Raw genomic sequence first — 14,334 nt, forward strand, 5'->3', positions numbered from 1 at the left:
CCCGGTGTGGTTAGAAATTGAGTTAGGGAAGAGGCCAAGAAGGTCTTGGAGAGTAAATGAAAATTTATTTAGATATGAAAAAAATGTTGATGAACTTAAAAAACACATGAAGGAATTTTTTAGTTTTAACATAAATAAGGGTACTCCCATTGAAACAGTTTGGGATGCAAGTAAAGCTTACATGTGCGGAGTCCTGATACATATGAATTCTAAACATAAACAAAACAGACAGAAAAGGAGAATGGAATTGGAAGATGAAATAAAAAACAAGGAACAGTTACTTATAGCAACCCCAAAAGATGAGGCACTTCAGATGGCGATAAAGCTGTTGAAAGATCAATTTCAAATGCTTATAGCAGAACAAACAGCAACCAACTTACAATTTGCTAAACATAATACCTTTGCTAATGCTAACAAACCTGGTAGGTGGTTGGCTTATACCTTGAGAAAGAACACGAATGACAGAATTATTGATAGAATCGAGTATGGAGGGAAAACGGTATATCAACAAGACTTGATTAAAAATCATTTGTGGACTATTATGCTAAGTTATATGTACAGGACAATATACAGAACAAGTCAGTAGATGACTTTTTGGAAGGAAAAAGGCTTACTAAAATATCCGTGCTCCAAAAGGCAAATTTGGAACATCTGATAACTGCTGCTGAGATTATTTTAGCTATAAACCAACTTAAATTAGCCAAGGCTCCGGGGACTGATGGTTTGACTGCAATGTACTATAAAACTTTACAATTGGAAATGATTGAATATCTTACAGAACCATTTCACAACATACAGCAAGGAGGTAAAATACCCTCTTCATGGAAAGCGGCTTTTATATCATTAATACCCAAAGACAAAGAGGGCCCTAAGAAACCAGAGGATTATAGACAGATATCTCTTCTGAACACAGATTATAAAATATTTGCTAAAGTACTAGCCAACAGATTGATGCCGGTTATCCAAGAGGTTATTCATCATGATCAAGCAGGATTTATTGAAGGCAGACACATGAAGAAGAATGTAAGGCAACTCATAGATTTAATTGACTATCTTGATAAGAATAAGCAGATCTCTGCAGTGCTGGTCTTCTTGGATGCAGAGAAGGCCTTTGATCGAGTGAATTGGAATTTTCTAACCAAGACTTTGGAAAAGATGGATATGGGACCACGATTTCGGCAGGCGATTGGAGCAATTTATCAGCAACAAAATACACAACTTATTATTAACGGAAATTTGTCAACAACTTTCGAGATACAAAAAGGTACAAGACAAGGTTGCCCATTCTCCCCATTGTTATTTATCTTAACCTTGGAAGTCTTGTTGAATACAATTCGGGACTCTAAATCCTTAGATGGCATAGCTATCAGGCAAAAGGAATACAGAACTAGAGCATTTGCCGATGATCTGGTTGTTACCCTTTCACATCCTTTGAATTCAATAATCCAGATGAAAAATATCATAGCAGAATTTGGCATGGTGTCTGGGTTTAGACTAAATCAAAAGAAAATGAAAATGATGGTTAAAAACATGACAGAGATTCAAAGAAAGAGACTTGTAAGCTTGGCAGGTTTCAAAATAGTCTCCAAGGTCAAATATTTAGGAATACAAATCGCAGAATCAAATACAAAACTTTTCCTAAATAATTATGAAGTGTTGTGGCAAAAGATACAGAAAGATCTTCAAGTGTGGAAAAAGTTACAACTATCTTTGCTTGGAAGGATTTCAGCAATTAAAATGAACATTCTACCTAGATTCATCTTTTTATTCCAGATGATACCGGTGCTTAAATCAGATAAAATTTTGTTAGAATGGCAAGCAACATTAATAAATTTGTTTGGAAGGAGAAAAAACCGAGAGTAACGATGAAGATTATGCAAGATACTCGTGAAAGAGGTGGCCTTAGACTCCCAAACCTCCGATTGTATTATGAAGCTGCGGTATTGAAGCATGTAGCAGATTGGTTTGGGAAAACAAAAATGGAACTGTTAAATATAGAAGGTCATGACCTTGTTCTGGGATGGCATGCATATCTTTTTTATGAAGATAGGGTGGATAAAGTGTTTAACAATCATGTTCTCCGAAGTGCTTTGATGAGAATATGGAAGAAGCACCGGTCCAACTGGGATTATAAAATACCGCTTTGGTTGGATCTTGCAGACACCATGTGGATTACGAATACTAAGTCACTCGGGGGGTCTTTATATAAAGACGTGCTTATTGCTGATGGGGACGAATGGCAGCTGAAAACTTTGGAACAACTGTTGGAAGAAGGAATCACTTTAAATTGGTTACACTATATACAGTTACAGAAGAGATGGAAAGAAGATTGTAGGGTCGGTTTTATGGATAAAGAAGTGGAACTGATCAAGCAGATAAAAGAGACTGGCCCAAAACAGGTTAAAAGAATATATAATGTACTGTTAGAAAGAGACTCAGAAAGTGAATTGGTTAAGGATTGTATGATTAAATGGGCTCAGAATTTTGATGAATCGATTATGTTGGACACGTGGGGAAAATATGGGTTCAGAATGTTAAATTTACAGTCACAGAATTTAAGGGAGAACTTTTATAAAATGTTTTACAGATGGTATTTAAATCCTAAAAAAATTATCATGCATGTACCCAAATGTTCAACCAAAATGTTGGAGATGCGGGTGCCTAGATGCTACCTTTTTTCATGTATGGTGGACTTGCAATAAGGTTAAAGCTTTTTGGATAAAAATATGGTAGGTTATGCAAAATGTATTTAAGAAAAGAATACAATTTACTCCGCAAATGTTTTTACTGGGTATAACTAAGGATTTTACTAAAGGGGAAACAAAACTGGTTTTGTATATGGTTACAGCAGCTAGGTTGTTGATTGCGCAACATTGGAAAAAAGATTTTTTACCGACAATTGATCAATGGATTCAGAAAGTGGTGGGGTTTGCCGAAATGGCAAAAATCTCAGCTTTCTTAAAAGGTCAGAAGCAGGAGACTTATACACAGGAATGGGTAAAATGGATTGATTATATACAGAATAAATACCAGACTAGGAAGTACTATGTAGCCTTTAGGTAAGAATGTTCAGATTGACAGATGATCAGAGTAAATAATATATGGGATGCTTGGAATTGTTACAGTGGTGTATAGCGGAAGTCAGGGGGATGGGTTCGATTGGGAGGTGGGGGAGGGTTAGGGTGGAGCGTGGGGAAATATATAATAAATTTAGAAGATGGGATTAATGAGATATTGCTACTTTAAGAGAAACCTATATTATGATTTATATATGTTTAATTAATTTAGATGATGGGGTTATTGGGCTATTGTTACTTTAAGAGAAACTTATACTATGATTGTTGGGAGGTGAGGGGGCACAATATTTGAATGAGAAATCTATTTTAAGACGGGGGGAGGGGAGGAGGTACAGTGTTTGTATGTGATTTACATTATATGGCGGGGGGAAAAGGGGGGAAAACTTGTTTGTATAAAACTTTTTCAATAATAAAAAAAACTATTTTCCAAGACACCTGAGTGTAGAACAAGAAGCAATGGATGGAAACTAATCAAGGAGAGAAGCAACTTAGAACTGAGGAGAAATTTCCTGACAGTTAGAACAATTAAATCAGTGGAACAGCTTGCCTCCAGAAGTTGTGAATGCCTCAACACTGGAAGTCTTTAAGAAGATGATGGATAGCCATTTGTCTGAAATGGTATAGGGTTTCCTGCTAGGGCAGGGGGTTGGACAAGAAGACCTCCAAGATGCCTTACAACTCTGCTATTGTATTGTATTGTATTGTATTGTATTGTATTGTATTGTATTGTTCCACTGATTATTTGTTCTCAGGAAATTTCTCTTTTGTTCTAAGTTGCTTCTCTCCTTGATTAGCTTCCATCCATTGCTTCTTGTCCTGCTCTCAGGTGATTTGGAGAATAGGCTGACTCCCTCTTCTTTATGGCAGCCACTGAGATATTGGAACACTGCCATCATGCCCCCCTAGTCCTTCTTTTCATTAAACTAAACATACCCAGTTCCTGCCACCGTTCTTCATAGGTTTTAGCCTCTAGTCCTCTAATCATCCTGGTTGCTCTTCTCTGCACTTTTTCTAGACTCTCAATATCTTTTTTACATCGTGGCGACCAGAACTGAATGCAGTATTCCAAGTGTGGCCTTACCAAGGCATTATAAAGTGCTATTAACACTTCACGTGATCTTGATTCTATCCCTCTATTGATGCAGCCTAGGACTGTGTTGGCTTTTTTGGCAGCTGCTGCACCCTGCTGGCTCATATTTAAATGGTTGTCCACTAGGACTCCAAGATCCCTTTCACAGTTACTACTGTTGAGCAAGGTACCACCTATACTATACCTGTGCATTCCATTTTTGTTGCCTAAATGTAGAACCTTACTCTTTTCCCCATTGGATTTCATTTTATTAGATTGTGCCCAATGTTCAAGTTTGTCAAGATCCTTCTGTATCTTAAGCCTATCTTCTGGAGTGTTGGCTATTCCTGCCAGCTTGGTGTCATCTGCAAGTTTGATGAGTTCCCCATTTATTCCCTCATCCAAATCATTGATGAAGATGTTGAAGAGAATTGGGTCTAAAACTGCATACTTCCTTCCATGTAGATGCAGTTCCATTGAGGACTACACATTGACTGTGGTTGGTCAGCCAGTTACACATCCATCTGATGGTGATGCTGTCTTACCCACATTTTTCGATCTTATCAAATAGTTGGTTGATCTATTTTATCAAATGCCTTATTGAAGTCCATGTAAATTACACCCCAGCATTCCTCTGGTCCACTAATTTTGTCACGTTGCCAAAGAATGCAATAAGATTAGTCTGGCATAATCTTTTTGACATGTTGGCTTTTGGTTATTACTTTGTTTGCTTCCAGATTTTTGCTGATTTGTTGCTTGATTATCTTTCCCAGAATCTTTCCTGGTATTGAGGTCAGGCTGCTAGGTCTGTAGTTCCCTGGATCCTATAGAAGGCAAAGAATGTCATGGCACAAACATTAAATTAAATTAAATTTGTGTGTGTGTGTCAATGAAAGGGCTTAAGAAAAAAATGCTGGAAGAAAAATGAATTATAACTCTCAGGATATGAAGAGTGATTTCCATCGCAGTGTTTAGAAAATGACATATGGCCTGGATACTGTTGTTTTGGGTGCCCTAGAATCCCCCCTCCCTCCCCTTATTGCTGCCTATTTTGTTATTTTCCTATATGTTTTTATCTGATCAGTTAAAACTTAACAGCTGCATTTTTGGAAGACACTGAAGATGGTTTCCTCCTTCCTTCCTTTTTTGTTCTTTTTTCTTTCTTTCCTTTTTATTATTTTTTTCTTTTCCTCACTCTTTTCCTCCTTTTTCTTCTTTCCTCTTTTCTTCTTTCCTTCTCTTTCCTTCTTTCGTTTTCTGCTCTTCTTCTTTCCTTCCCTTTTCCTTTTCTTTTTCTCCTTTCCCCCCTCCCCTCCCCCTCCCCCTTTCTATTCCCTTCCCTTTCCTCTGCGGGATGCCTCCAGGGAGCCCCCCTCCCCCTCCCAGGCCTTAGTTTCTGGTTACTGTCTGCTGCAACTTCCATCAGATCTGGTCTCTAACTGGTTCTTCCCAATGAGCATCTTTGCAAGCCCACCTGGGTTGACCGTACTTGGGGTTGACTCTTCCTCTTTCTCCCTCCTCTTGCTCCTCCATTTACATTTGCGCAAAAGTCCTTTGAGTCCCTCTATAGCCCAACCCATTGTGCAACTGCAGATAACAGTAGGTTGGCCAAGTCCTCTCAACAAAGGCACTTTGTTTAAACGAGGCTGTTGATAGTCTAGAAAGTGAGCTCCATGGATGTCTTTTTCTTTGGGGGGGGAGGGATGACGACCTGGATAGTGGCTAACAGTGTTGACACTAAACAAATTAACCACATGAAATTTGCCCTCTCCCATTTGCAAAATGCACTTAAAAGTTCGGTCTTTTACTTTCGATATAGAACACTTCCCGGCCACAGTAACCGAGGAACATGTTCTTCTTGTGTCCTTCAGAAAGGCCCATGAGGTTGTTTGCCTCGAGGAAGCAGTCAAATCATAGCATGTACGAGTCCCAGTGCTTGGTGACTGGGTCATACAGAGTCGGTGGGGCGTGCATGGCCATTTTATGTTCAGAGGGCGTTTTGAGTTTGCCGCTCAAAAATGACAGCTTGAAGCCACGCTGAGCTCCGGGCTGGATGTACTTGCTGGATTGCCACGCTCTTTTCGGTTTGCCTAGTTGCCTTCCAATCCCACCTTCATTGCCAGTGTTAGATTGGGTAATGGATAGGCACACACAGGCTTAAGGGTAACAACAGCTCTTTATTAAGTACAAGTGAGAACAATCCAGCGAAGGTTGTGTCTGACAGCAGCCCTTTTATAGGGAGCTGTCAGACCCTTCAACCAATAGGATTAAACCTCTGTTCCCGCTGGAACAGAGGACCTTGGTGGAAACCACTGTATTCAAGTAGGGTAAGTGTAAGAGTAGAGTAGAGTAAGTATCTAACAGGTTCCCCATCACCTGCCCCTCCCAGGCTCCTGATCTAGAATATCATCCCAAAGAGCATTAAAACGTTATTGATTCCAACTTTCAGCTTGACCGATGATCCAAGTTCTCTAGGTGGTATACAACAAAACTTTTTTTAACTGTACAATAAAAGCAGGAAAGTGCAAAATAAAGCTGTCATGTGAACTAGGCAGCTTGCAAGACAACTATTCAAAATTAAATTAAAGTCAAAATGGATTCAAAAAGCCCAGAAAATATTCTTTTTATATATTTATGTAATGCGTTGCAAAGATGTGAAGTTTGTACAAACAAAATAAAATATTAATAAAAATAAAAATAAACAAAAACAAAAAGCCCAGAAAAATAGAAAAATCTTCACCTGGAGCCGAAAAGATGCAAAGGGGAGACTTTCTGGGGAGGAAACTCCATTAACAGGGAAAAGTTCTTTCTAGAAGAAGAAAAAAAAGCGCCCAAGGGCAAAGAGAAAAAAAAAGAACAGGAACGTAAATTCCTCCTTTTAAAACCTCCTTTTGGGCGACCGAGGTCCGTCCTCTGCGGTGGGAAAACTCAGCCAGGCTTTGACGAGGCCCTTCTATCCTTCCCTCCCACAAGAACCCTCCCAGATACGGAAACGGTGGGGATGGCGGTCAATGCTCTTCATAATCCAGATTTTCTCCACCTTGAACATCTGGCCTCCGTCTCGTTAGCACAGCTGCCTGGCGAGCCTGAAGGCGGGGCGCTCCGGAGCCAGAGACCCTCCAAATCTCTCGTCTAGACGGGCGGTGGGGTCTTCCAAAGCCCCTCCGGGAAGGTTCTCCGTTCATTGCCAGCCGGAAAGCGCCGCTTCCAAAGCATCTTCCCAAGGCGGCCGTCCAGATTTCCCCCGCGACGGCGGCCCAGCTGCAGCCGAGGAGGCTTCCTGGCCGAAGTGGCGCAAGAAGGAGCGGAGCTGGTTTATAAGGCAGCGCAGGAAGCCCGGCCTCCCGTTGCCACCAAGCAATAGTCAGCTTCCACGCCCGCCTCCTTTGCCCGCCTGGGGAGACCCGGCCTTTCTCCTGCCCGCCAGGCTTCCGCTCCTGGACCCTGGAAAGGAAGCTTTGCCTCCGCCCGGACGGTCTGCAAAAGGGGAAGCGCTTTGCCTGCCGCGGAATCCCGGCTCCTGCGTTCCCACGACACGGGGCGTCACGGACTAGCCCCCTCCTCTCTCCCCTCCGCCCGTTGCCATCCTCAGTCTTGGCCGCGGAGTTGGCTGGAGGTCCGCTGCGTCGGGAGGACCCGGGCGAAGGGAGGGGGAGTTCAGGGCCAGGGTCTCGTGAGAATGCCGCCCGGGGTTGGACTTCTGCTTCGGGCGAGGTTGAAAGGACTGGAGGTTTTAAAGGCTGGAAGCTGCCGTGGGCTGGGATGGAGGCCGTCGAGGCTTCTCGGTGAGGGTGCCGAGCAAGGAGTGTGGTTGTGTCACTGAACCACGTGCGGGTCTCGGTGTTGCCTGAGCTCGGTGGTTTTCTTGCCGGCGTTTCGTTACTCAAACTAGGTAACGTCATCAGTGGCAGTGAGGATGGGGTTGGTTCTCAGTTTGTACTCCTTGCCCAGAATGTAAACTGAGAGCAAACCCCATTCCCCCACCCCAGCACTGATGACGTCACCTAGATCTTCTCTGTGCCATGTAATGTATGCGGGTTATACATCATTTTGCATTTATTTGTTTTGTCATGTTTATGTAGTATATACTGGAGGTGGTGACGCTTTGAGAGCTGTATGCAATGAAATTTCATTTTAGTGTACATTCATAGTGACAATAATTACTATTCTGTTCTATTCTATTCTATCCATTCCATTGCATTGCATTCCATACTCCTGTTCCGTTCCATTCCATTCCATTCCATTCCATTCTATTCTATTCTATTCTATTCTATTCTATTCTATTCTGCAGTCCATTCTATTCTAGATTAGATTATCAGTTCCTTCAAGAGAAGGCTATGTTGCCAGATAGTTGAGGACTATCTACAATTCTAAGCCAATAAGGTTATGTGCAGCGTGGAGAAGAAGGACAGAGGCCATTACTCATGGAACTAAATGCCAGCATCCCTCTAAATGCCAGTTGCTTCAAGAGAAGGCTTGCCAGAGAGAGTAACCAATTGTAGAATCAAAACACTAAACCAAAATGGGACTTGGTTTGATCCAGCAGGGCTGATCAGACCCTTTTGTGACCGCACCGAGCTCATTTAGGACTGCTTTATCTAGCGGGACTACTACTGGGGGAAAATATTCTTTATTTAAGCCTAATTAAGATTTGTAAGTTTTTGTTGCCTTTATGACTGAGATAGCTTATCATCTGCTTTCGCTTATATATTCATTACATTCAAATCAATTCATATTACAGCTGGAAGGGACTTTGGAGGTCTTCTAGTCTAACCTCCAGCTCAAGCAGTGGACACTCTATCATTTGAGTCAAGTGGCTGTCCACCCTGTTCTTAAAAGCCTCCAGTGATGAAGCACCCACAAGTTCAATGTTCCCTCTAAGCTGTGCGGCTGCGCACGTAACAAGAAAACACCGCGCAGAAGTTTCAAAGAGGCGCGGAGTGTTTTTTAATGCCTTAAAATATGACTGAAAAAAATCCTCCCTTCTCTCTCTGCACCGAACTCTCTCCTCCATCCGGTGATTGGTGACATCAAGGAAGACTCTGCCCGGAGACCGATGACACTGCAGAAAGGAGAATTTCCATTGGTCTTCTGGGGCTTCGTCGGTTCCTGGGAAAACGCAATTAGCTGGTGTTGCCTGCGTTTCTCTGCGCATCCGGCGTTTCTCAGGCATTGCGTCCTCTGAAGCCCCGTTCTGGGCTTGGCAGTATTTCTGTGATCCGTTCGCTTTGTGGAGAGAGGGAAGCAGCGAGGAATTGGACTGCCTGAGCCAAAGGGGTCCGCGGGATCTTGAGACTTGATTTTTGAGCAGTAGCATTCCATTCCACTCTTTCCCTTTCTGTCCTTCTTCTATCTTCCTTTCCTTTTTCCTTTCCTTTCTCTTTTCCTTTCTTCTTTCCTTTCCTTTTTCCTTTCCTTCTTTTTCATTTCCTTTCCTTTCCTTATTTCCTTTTCCCTTTTTTCTTTTCCCTTCCCTTTCCCTCCCTTCTTCATCCTTTCCTTTCTTCTTTTCCTTTTCTTTCTCCTTTCCTTCTTTCCCATTTCCTTTCCTTTTTCCCTTCCTTTCTCTTTTCCTTTCCTGTCTTCTTTCCCATCTCCTTTTCTTTTTCCTTTCCTTTTCCTTTTCCTTTTTCACTTATATATTTATTACATAAACTAGAAGACCTTGGAAGTCTTCGAGTCTAACCTCCAGCTCAAGCAGGGGACACTATCATTTCAGTCAAGTGGCTGTCCACCCTGTTCTTAAAAGCCTCCAGTGATGAAGCACCCACACAACTCCTGAATGGAGGCCATTCCACTGATTAATTGTCCTTGCTGTTAGGAAGTTTCTCCTTAATTCCAGCTTGCTTCTCTCCTTGATTAGTTTCCATCCATTGTTTCTTGTCTTGCCTTCTGGTGCTTTGGAAAATAGATTGATGTCCTTTTCTTTGTGCCAGCCCCTCAAACACTGGAATGCTGCTATCTTGTCACCCCCCTAGTCCTTATTTTCTCTAGAGTAGCTATACCCAAATCCTGCAACTTTTCTTCATATGTTTTAGTCTCCAAGCCTTTAATCATCTTAGTCGCTTTTCTCTCCACTTTTTCCCCCAAGTTTCAATATCTTTGTTGCAATGTGGTGACCAAAACTGGATGCGGTATTCCATGTATGGTCTTACTAAGGTTTTATACTGCGGTACTAATACTTCATGGGATGTCGATTCTATGCCTCTCTTCATACAACCAAGGATTGTGTTAGCTTGTTTTGGTGGCAGCTGCACATGGCTGGCTCATATTTAAGTAATAGTCCATCAGGTCGCTCTTACAGTTCATGTTTTTGAGCCAAGTTTCACCTAATCTGTATTTGTACCTTTGTTTTTTTCCTGCCTAAGTGTAAACCCTTGTTTTTCCTCACCTTAAATTTCATTCTGTTGGTTAACCCATTGTTCAAGTCTGTCAATGTCAACCACTTGTCCAGAAGGTATAAGGTTTCCTGCTTGAGCAGGAGGTTGGATTAAAATACCTCCAAATTTCCAGGAATCAGAATATTATCTAACTTGGAACAAATGGTACAAATGGCTAGAGGAAAGAAATAAGAAATATGGAAACCTAAAACAGTGATGTAATAGAAGTATTAGGAGAGAGGGATAAGATAAGATACAGTTAAGATAAACTACGACATAATAGTTATAGGTTAGTTAGAACACAAAGTACAATATAGGTAATATGATATTCTGATATAAACAGTTACATATAAATAAATATGGAATAGTATATAATAAATAAGTATAGAATAAAGGAACCACGAATGTAAGATAGGAATGTATAGGAGGCAAATCAATTGTATATACATACCGATATGGAACTGCTGTATGATGGAAGGTTTGGTTCCTTTGTTGTTTTAATCGACGTTCTCTTTTGTTTATGTGTAGATGTGTTTAAAATAATTTTTTTTTTAAACCCTCCAAATTTCCTTCCAATTCTGTTATTCCGAATACGATTTTCTTTCCTCGTCTAACTGGCTGAGAACTGAGACGAGAAAACTACTGCATGGGAAAGAGGAAGACATGACGAAGAATTAATTTCAACATACAAATATTGCTCAAACCATCTAGCCCACAAAAAATAGACGACCGAATGGATTTTTTTAAAAAAAACAGGTGTGTGAAAATGGAAACGAAAGTAATGACAGTCATTGCCCCCTCCAGCAGCTGAATCAGAGGAGGAGGAGGAAGAAGAGGAAGAGTGGGAAGCAGGGTCAGCATCTGGGCAACCTGAGAGCTCCAAGGGGGGAGAAAGAATGGAGCTGGCAGAGAGAGAGGGAGGGAGGGAGGGAGGGAGGGAGGGAGGAAGGGGTGGAGGCTGAGCCGTCTTAGCCCTCAGATGGAGAGTCAACAGCCCCCAGGTCTTGAGGTGGCTGATGAGGAAAAGGAGGAACAGCTGAGTCCAGTCCCTGATGCATGGATGTGCAGACGGCAGAGGAGAAGAGAGCAATGGAAATCTATGGGCTGGTCCTTGGGACAGAAGAACCACTGCTGCTAGTGAAGCCCCATGCTAGCTCTGGGGATAAAAGGCAGGGGGGGGAGATGAATAGATATGGCGGACAATTATTCATCTTCCATCTGGATGGACTTGTCAGCCTGCAAGAAAAACTTTTTGCCGCAGCTGCCGGCACTCCTAATAAAGGAATCATTTGAGTTCACCGCAGACGGTTTCTTGTGTTTGAAGAGCTGGGTCAGAACACTTTATAACCACTGTCAATATACCAGAAATATTGACATTATTACTTCAGTCTCAGAAAAAAAAACTGACTGCCCAAACATTTACCTATTACTTAGGCAACCCAACTATTAACTATTGCAAATTGTAAACTGGAATTGTAACCCAATAGAGATTCTGTTGACTTTCAAGAACAGCTTGGACTGCCATTTGTGAGAAATGGTGTAGGATCTCCTGCTTGGGCTGGGAGGGTGGTGGACTAGATGACCTATAAGATCCCTTCCAACTCTGTTAATCTGTAAGATGAACGTTCCAGCAATGAGGGCAGGAATTTCCTGGTTTTGCTGTACATTTAAGATGAACCATGGGCTTTTCCAGAGCTGGCTTACATAAGCACATGGGCAGTGGTCTGCTGGATTGGACTGCTGGCCTATCTGTTCCAGCAATCTGTTCCCACAGACAGCAGTTCAGAGTGTCTTTTACTCTGAAAATTATGGTACATTTAGAAATAATATTGGAGGAAATAACTATATTGCCTACTAAAATCATAATCGTATTATTTGGTGACTTTAATGCAAAACTAGGCCAAACTCTGTATCTCACTCAACATAGTCGACTGCCAAATGCATTTTTGACAGTCACCAAAATTGTTTTCAGGAGATAACAAAAGTAGTACAGCTGCCCTAAAATTGATATGTCTGATTTTTTTAAAGTGTAATTTTCAAATTTTGGGAGGTAAGGGTAGCAATTGTGTGTACCCATATACATTTCATGCAGCCTACTAAAGTAATGTTAGATCTCATCTGCGTATCAAGATGTAAAGTTGACCTCTTTTCAGAGGTTATTGTTCATACAAGATAAGAAATTGATAATCAGCCAGCGAGCATGCAATTTGGGGGCCTTTCAGATTTAAGATTGTGGAGAACCCCTTCACCCCCAAGAATGAAATATTTTAGGAAATATTAAAAGAGGCAGAATATTATATTGCCCCAAAGGAGAATTGGAGAAAAAGCTTAACAAAGGCAGAAAGCATCCCCCGTCTTCCTGCCATAGCCTCAAGTCTTTGGGGATGGATATTTTGTACCTATTAAGAAAGATTGGTCCAATCTATTCATAAACAAAACGCCTTTAGCCACAGCTCCCACCGAAGGCTGGAGCTGATGGGATTAAGAATTTATTTTCCCCCACCCAAATTTTAACGACAGGATATGACCTTTAGGATTAACTCACCACCATTAAAATAATAAAAGATGCAAGGCTCACTACATTGCACAACCCCCTGGAGCATCTCAAACCCCAAACCCCAGAACCCTATAAAGATCCATCCACTCTCTCAGCCATCTTTTCAGTCATGCCAGAGACATTTCTGCTGTCACTGAAGTTTCTGGAAACCAAATAAACTTTTTTCCCCTTGCAGCCAGCCTTCATTTTATTTCCAGCAACTTTCTCCCGGCTTGGAATTGGACAAGATTTTTCTTTCCATAAGATCTTGTAACATGCCTGATAGGTAGGTTATTGACAATTCAGAAGGAGTCAAAATAAAGTGTAATAGAGCAATCTAGAGACACTCTGGTGGAGAAGTAGCATACTGAGAGGACATATTGGCACAAGAAACTCCACATGTCAATCAAGTCTGCAATATTCTGAAAACCTAGTTCAAACATTTCTGGCAGGATCAGACAAATGGGAGCTTCATCACTTGAGACTTTCAAGAAGAGCTTGGACTACCTTTTGCCAGAAATGGTGTAGGATCTCCTGCTTGGGCTGGGAGGGTGGTGGACTAGATAACCTATAAGATCCCTTTGAACTCTGTTAATCTGTAAAATGAACTTTCCAGCAATGAGGACAGGAATTTCCTGATTTTGCTGTACATTTAAGATGAACCATGGGCTTCTCTACAGCTGGCTTACGTGAGCATATGGGCAGTGGTCTACTATATTGGACTGCTGTTCCCACAGAGAGCAGTTAACTGTACTAGGAAGTCTGCTGGCCAGATGGCCTTCAGAGCCAATGATATCACATACTCTCCAGGCCTCAGCTAACAAGCATTGACTCCCATGCTTTACATACATTGTTTCAACCCCGGCTTTAAGCCAGCCAAGCTCGTAGCCAGCACCACACCTTGTGGTAAAGGATTTATATGTTACGACTCATAAAGAAATGTTTCATGGTTCAACTGTTGAGCCTAACTACTGACTCTGTCCCTAAGGAAGTCATCCAGAATACAAACTGGTGATCTTTATGATGTTTATGATTGAATGGGAAGGTCCATTGAGATTCCACAATTTCAGAACTTTATCAGGTGAGGCTGCAGCAATCTAGACTTGCTAATTGCTCAGTGGCAGATAGGACAACACTCCAGAGGGTCAACGTCATTGCCCAAAGGATCATGGGTTGTCCTCTCCCCTCTTTGGAAGAGCTTCATAGCTCCCGCTGCCTTAAGAAAGTTCAAAACATTCTTAAAGATCCATCTCATCCTGCGCATCCATTTTT

General features: G+C 41.7%; 1 protein-coding gene across 1 annotated transcript in view; it reads right to left on the reverse strand.

Annotated features, from left to right (window-relative positions):
* LOC309391042 (uncharacterized protein) overlaps positions 1-8,060 on the reverse strand; it is an 11,209-nt gene extending 3,149 nt beyond the window's left edge. Inside the window, exon 1 of the mRNA XM_081951087.1 lies at positions 6,887-8,060. Coding sequence (XP_081807213.1) covers positions 7,155-8,048 — 894 coding nt within the window. The 5' untranslated portion in view covers positions 8,049-8,060 and the 3' untranslated portion in view covers positions 6,887-7,154. The remainder of the gene's footprint in view (positions 1-6,886) is intronic.
* Positions 8,061-14,334: the final 6,274 nt, after the last annotated feature.

This window comes from Natrix helvetica, assembly GCF_964273705.1.
Source record: "Natrix helvetica genome assembly, chromosome: 4".
NCBI classification, from domain to species: domain Eukaryota; kingdom Metazoa; phylum Chordata; class Lepidosauria; order Squamata; family Natricidae; genus Natrix; species Natrix helvetica.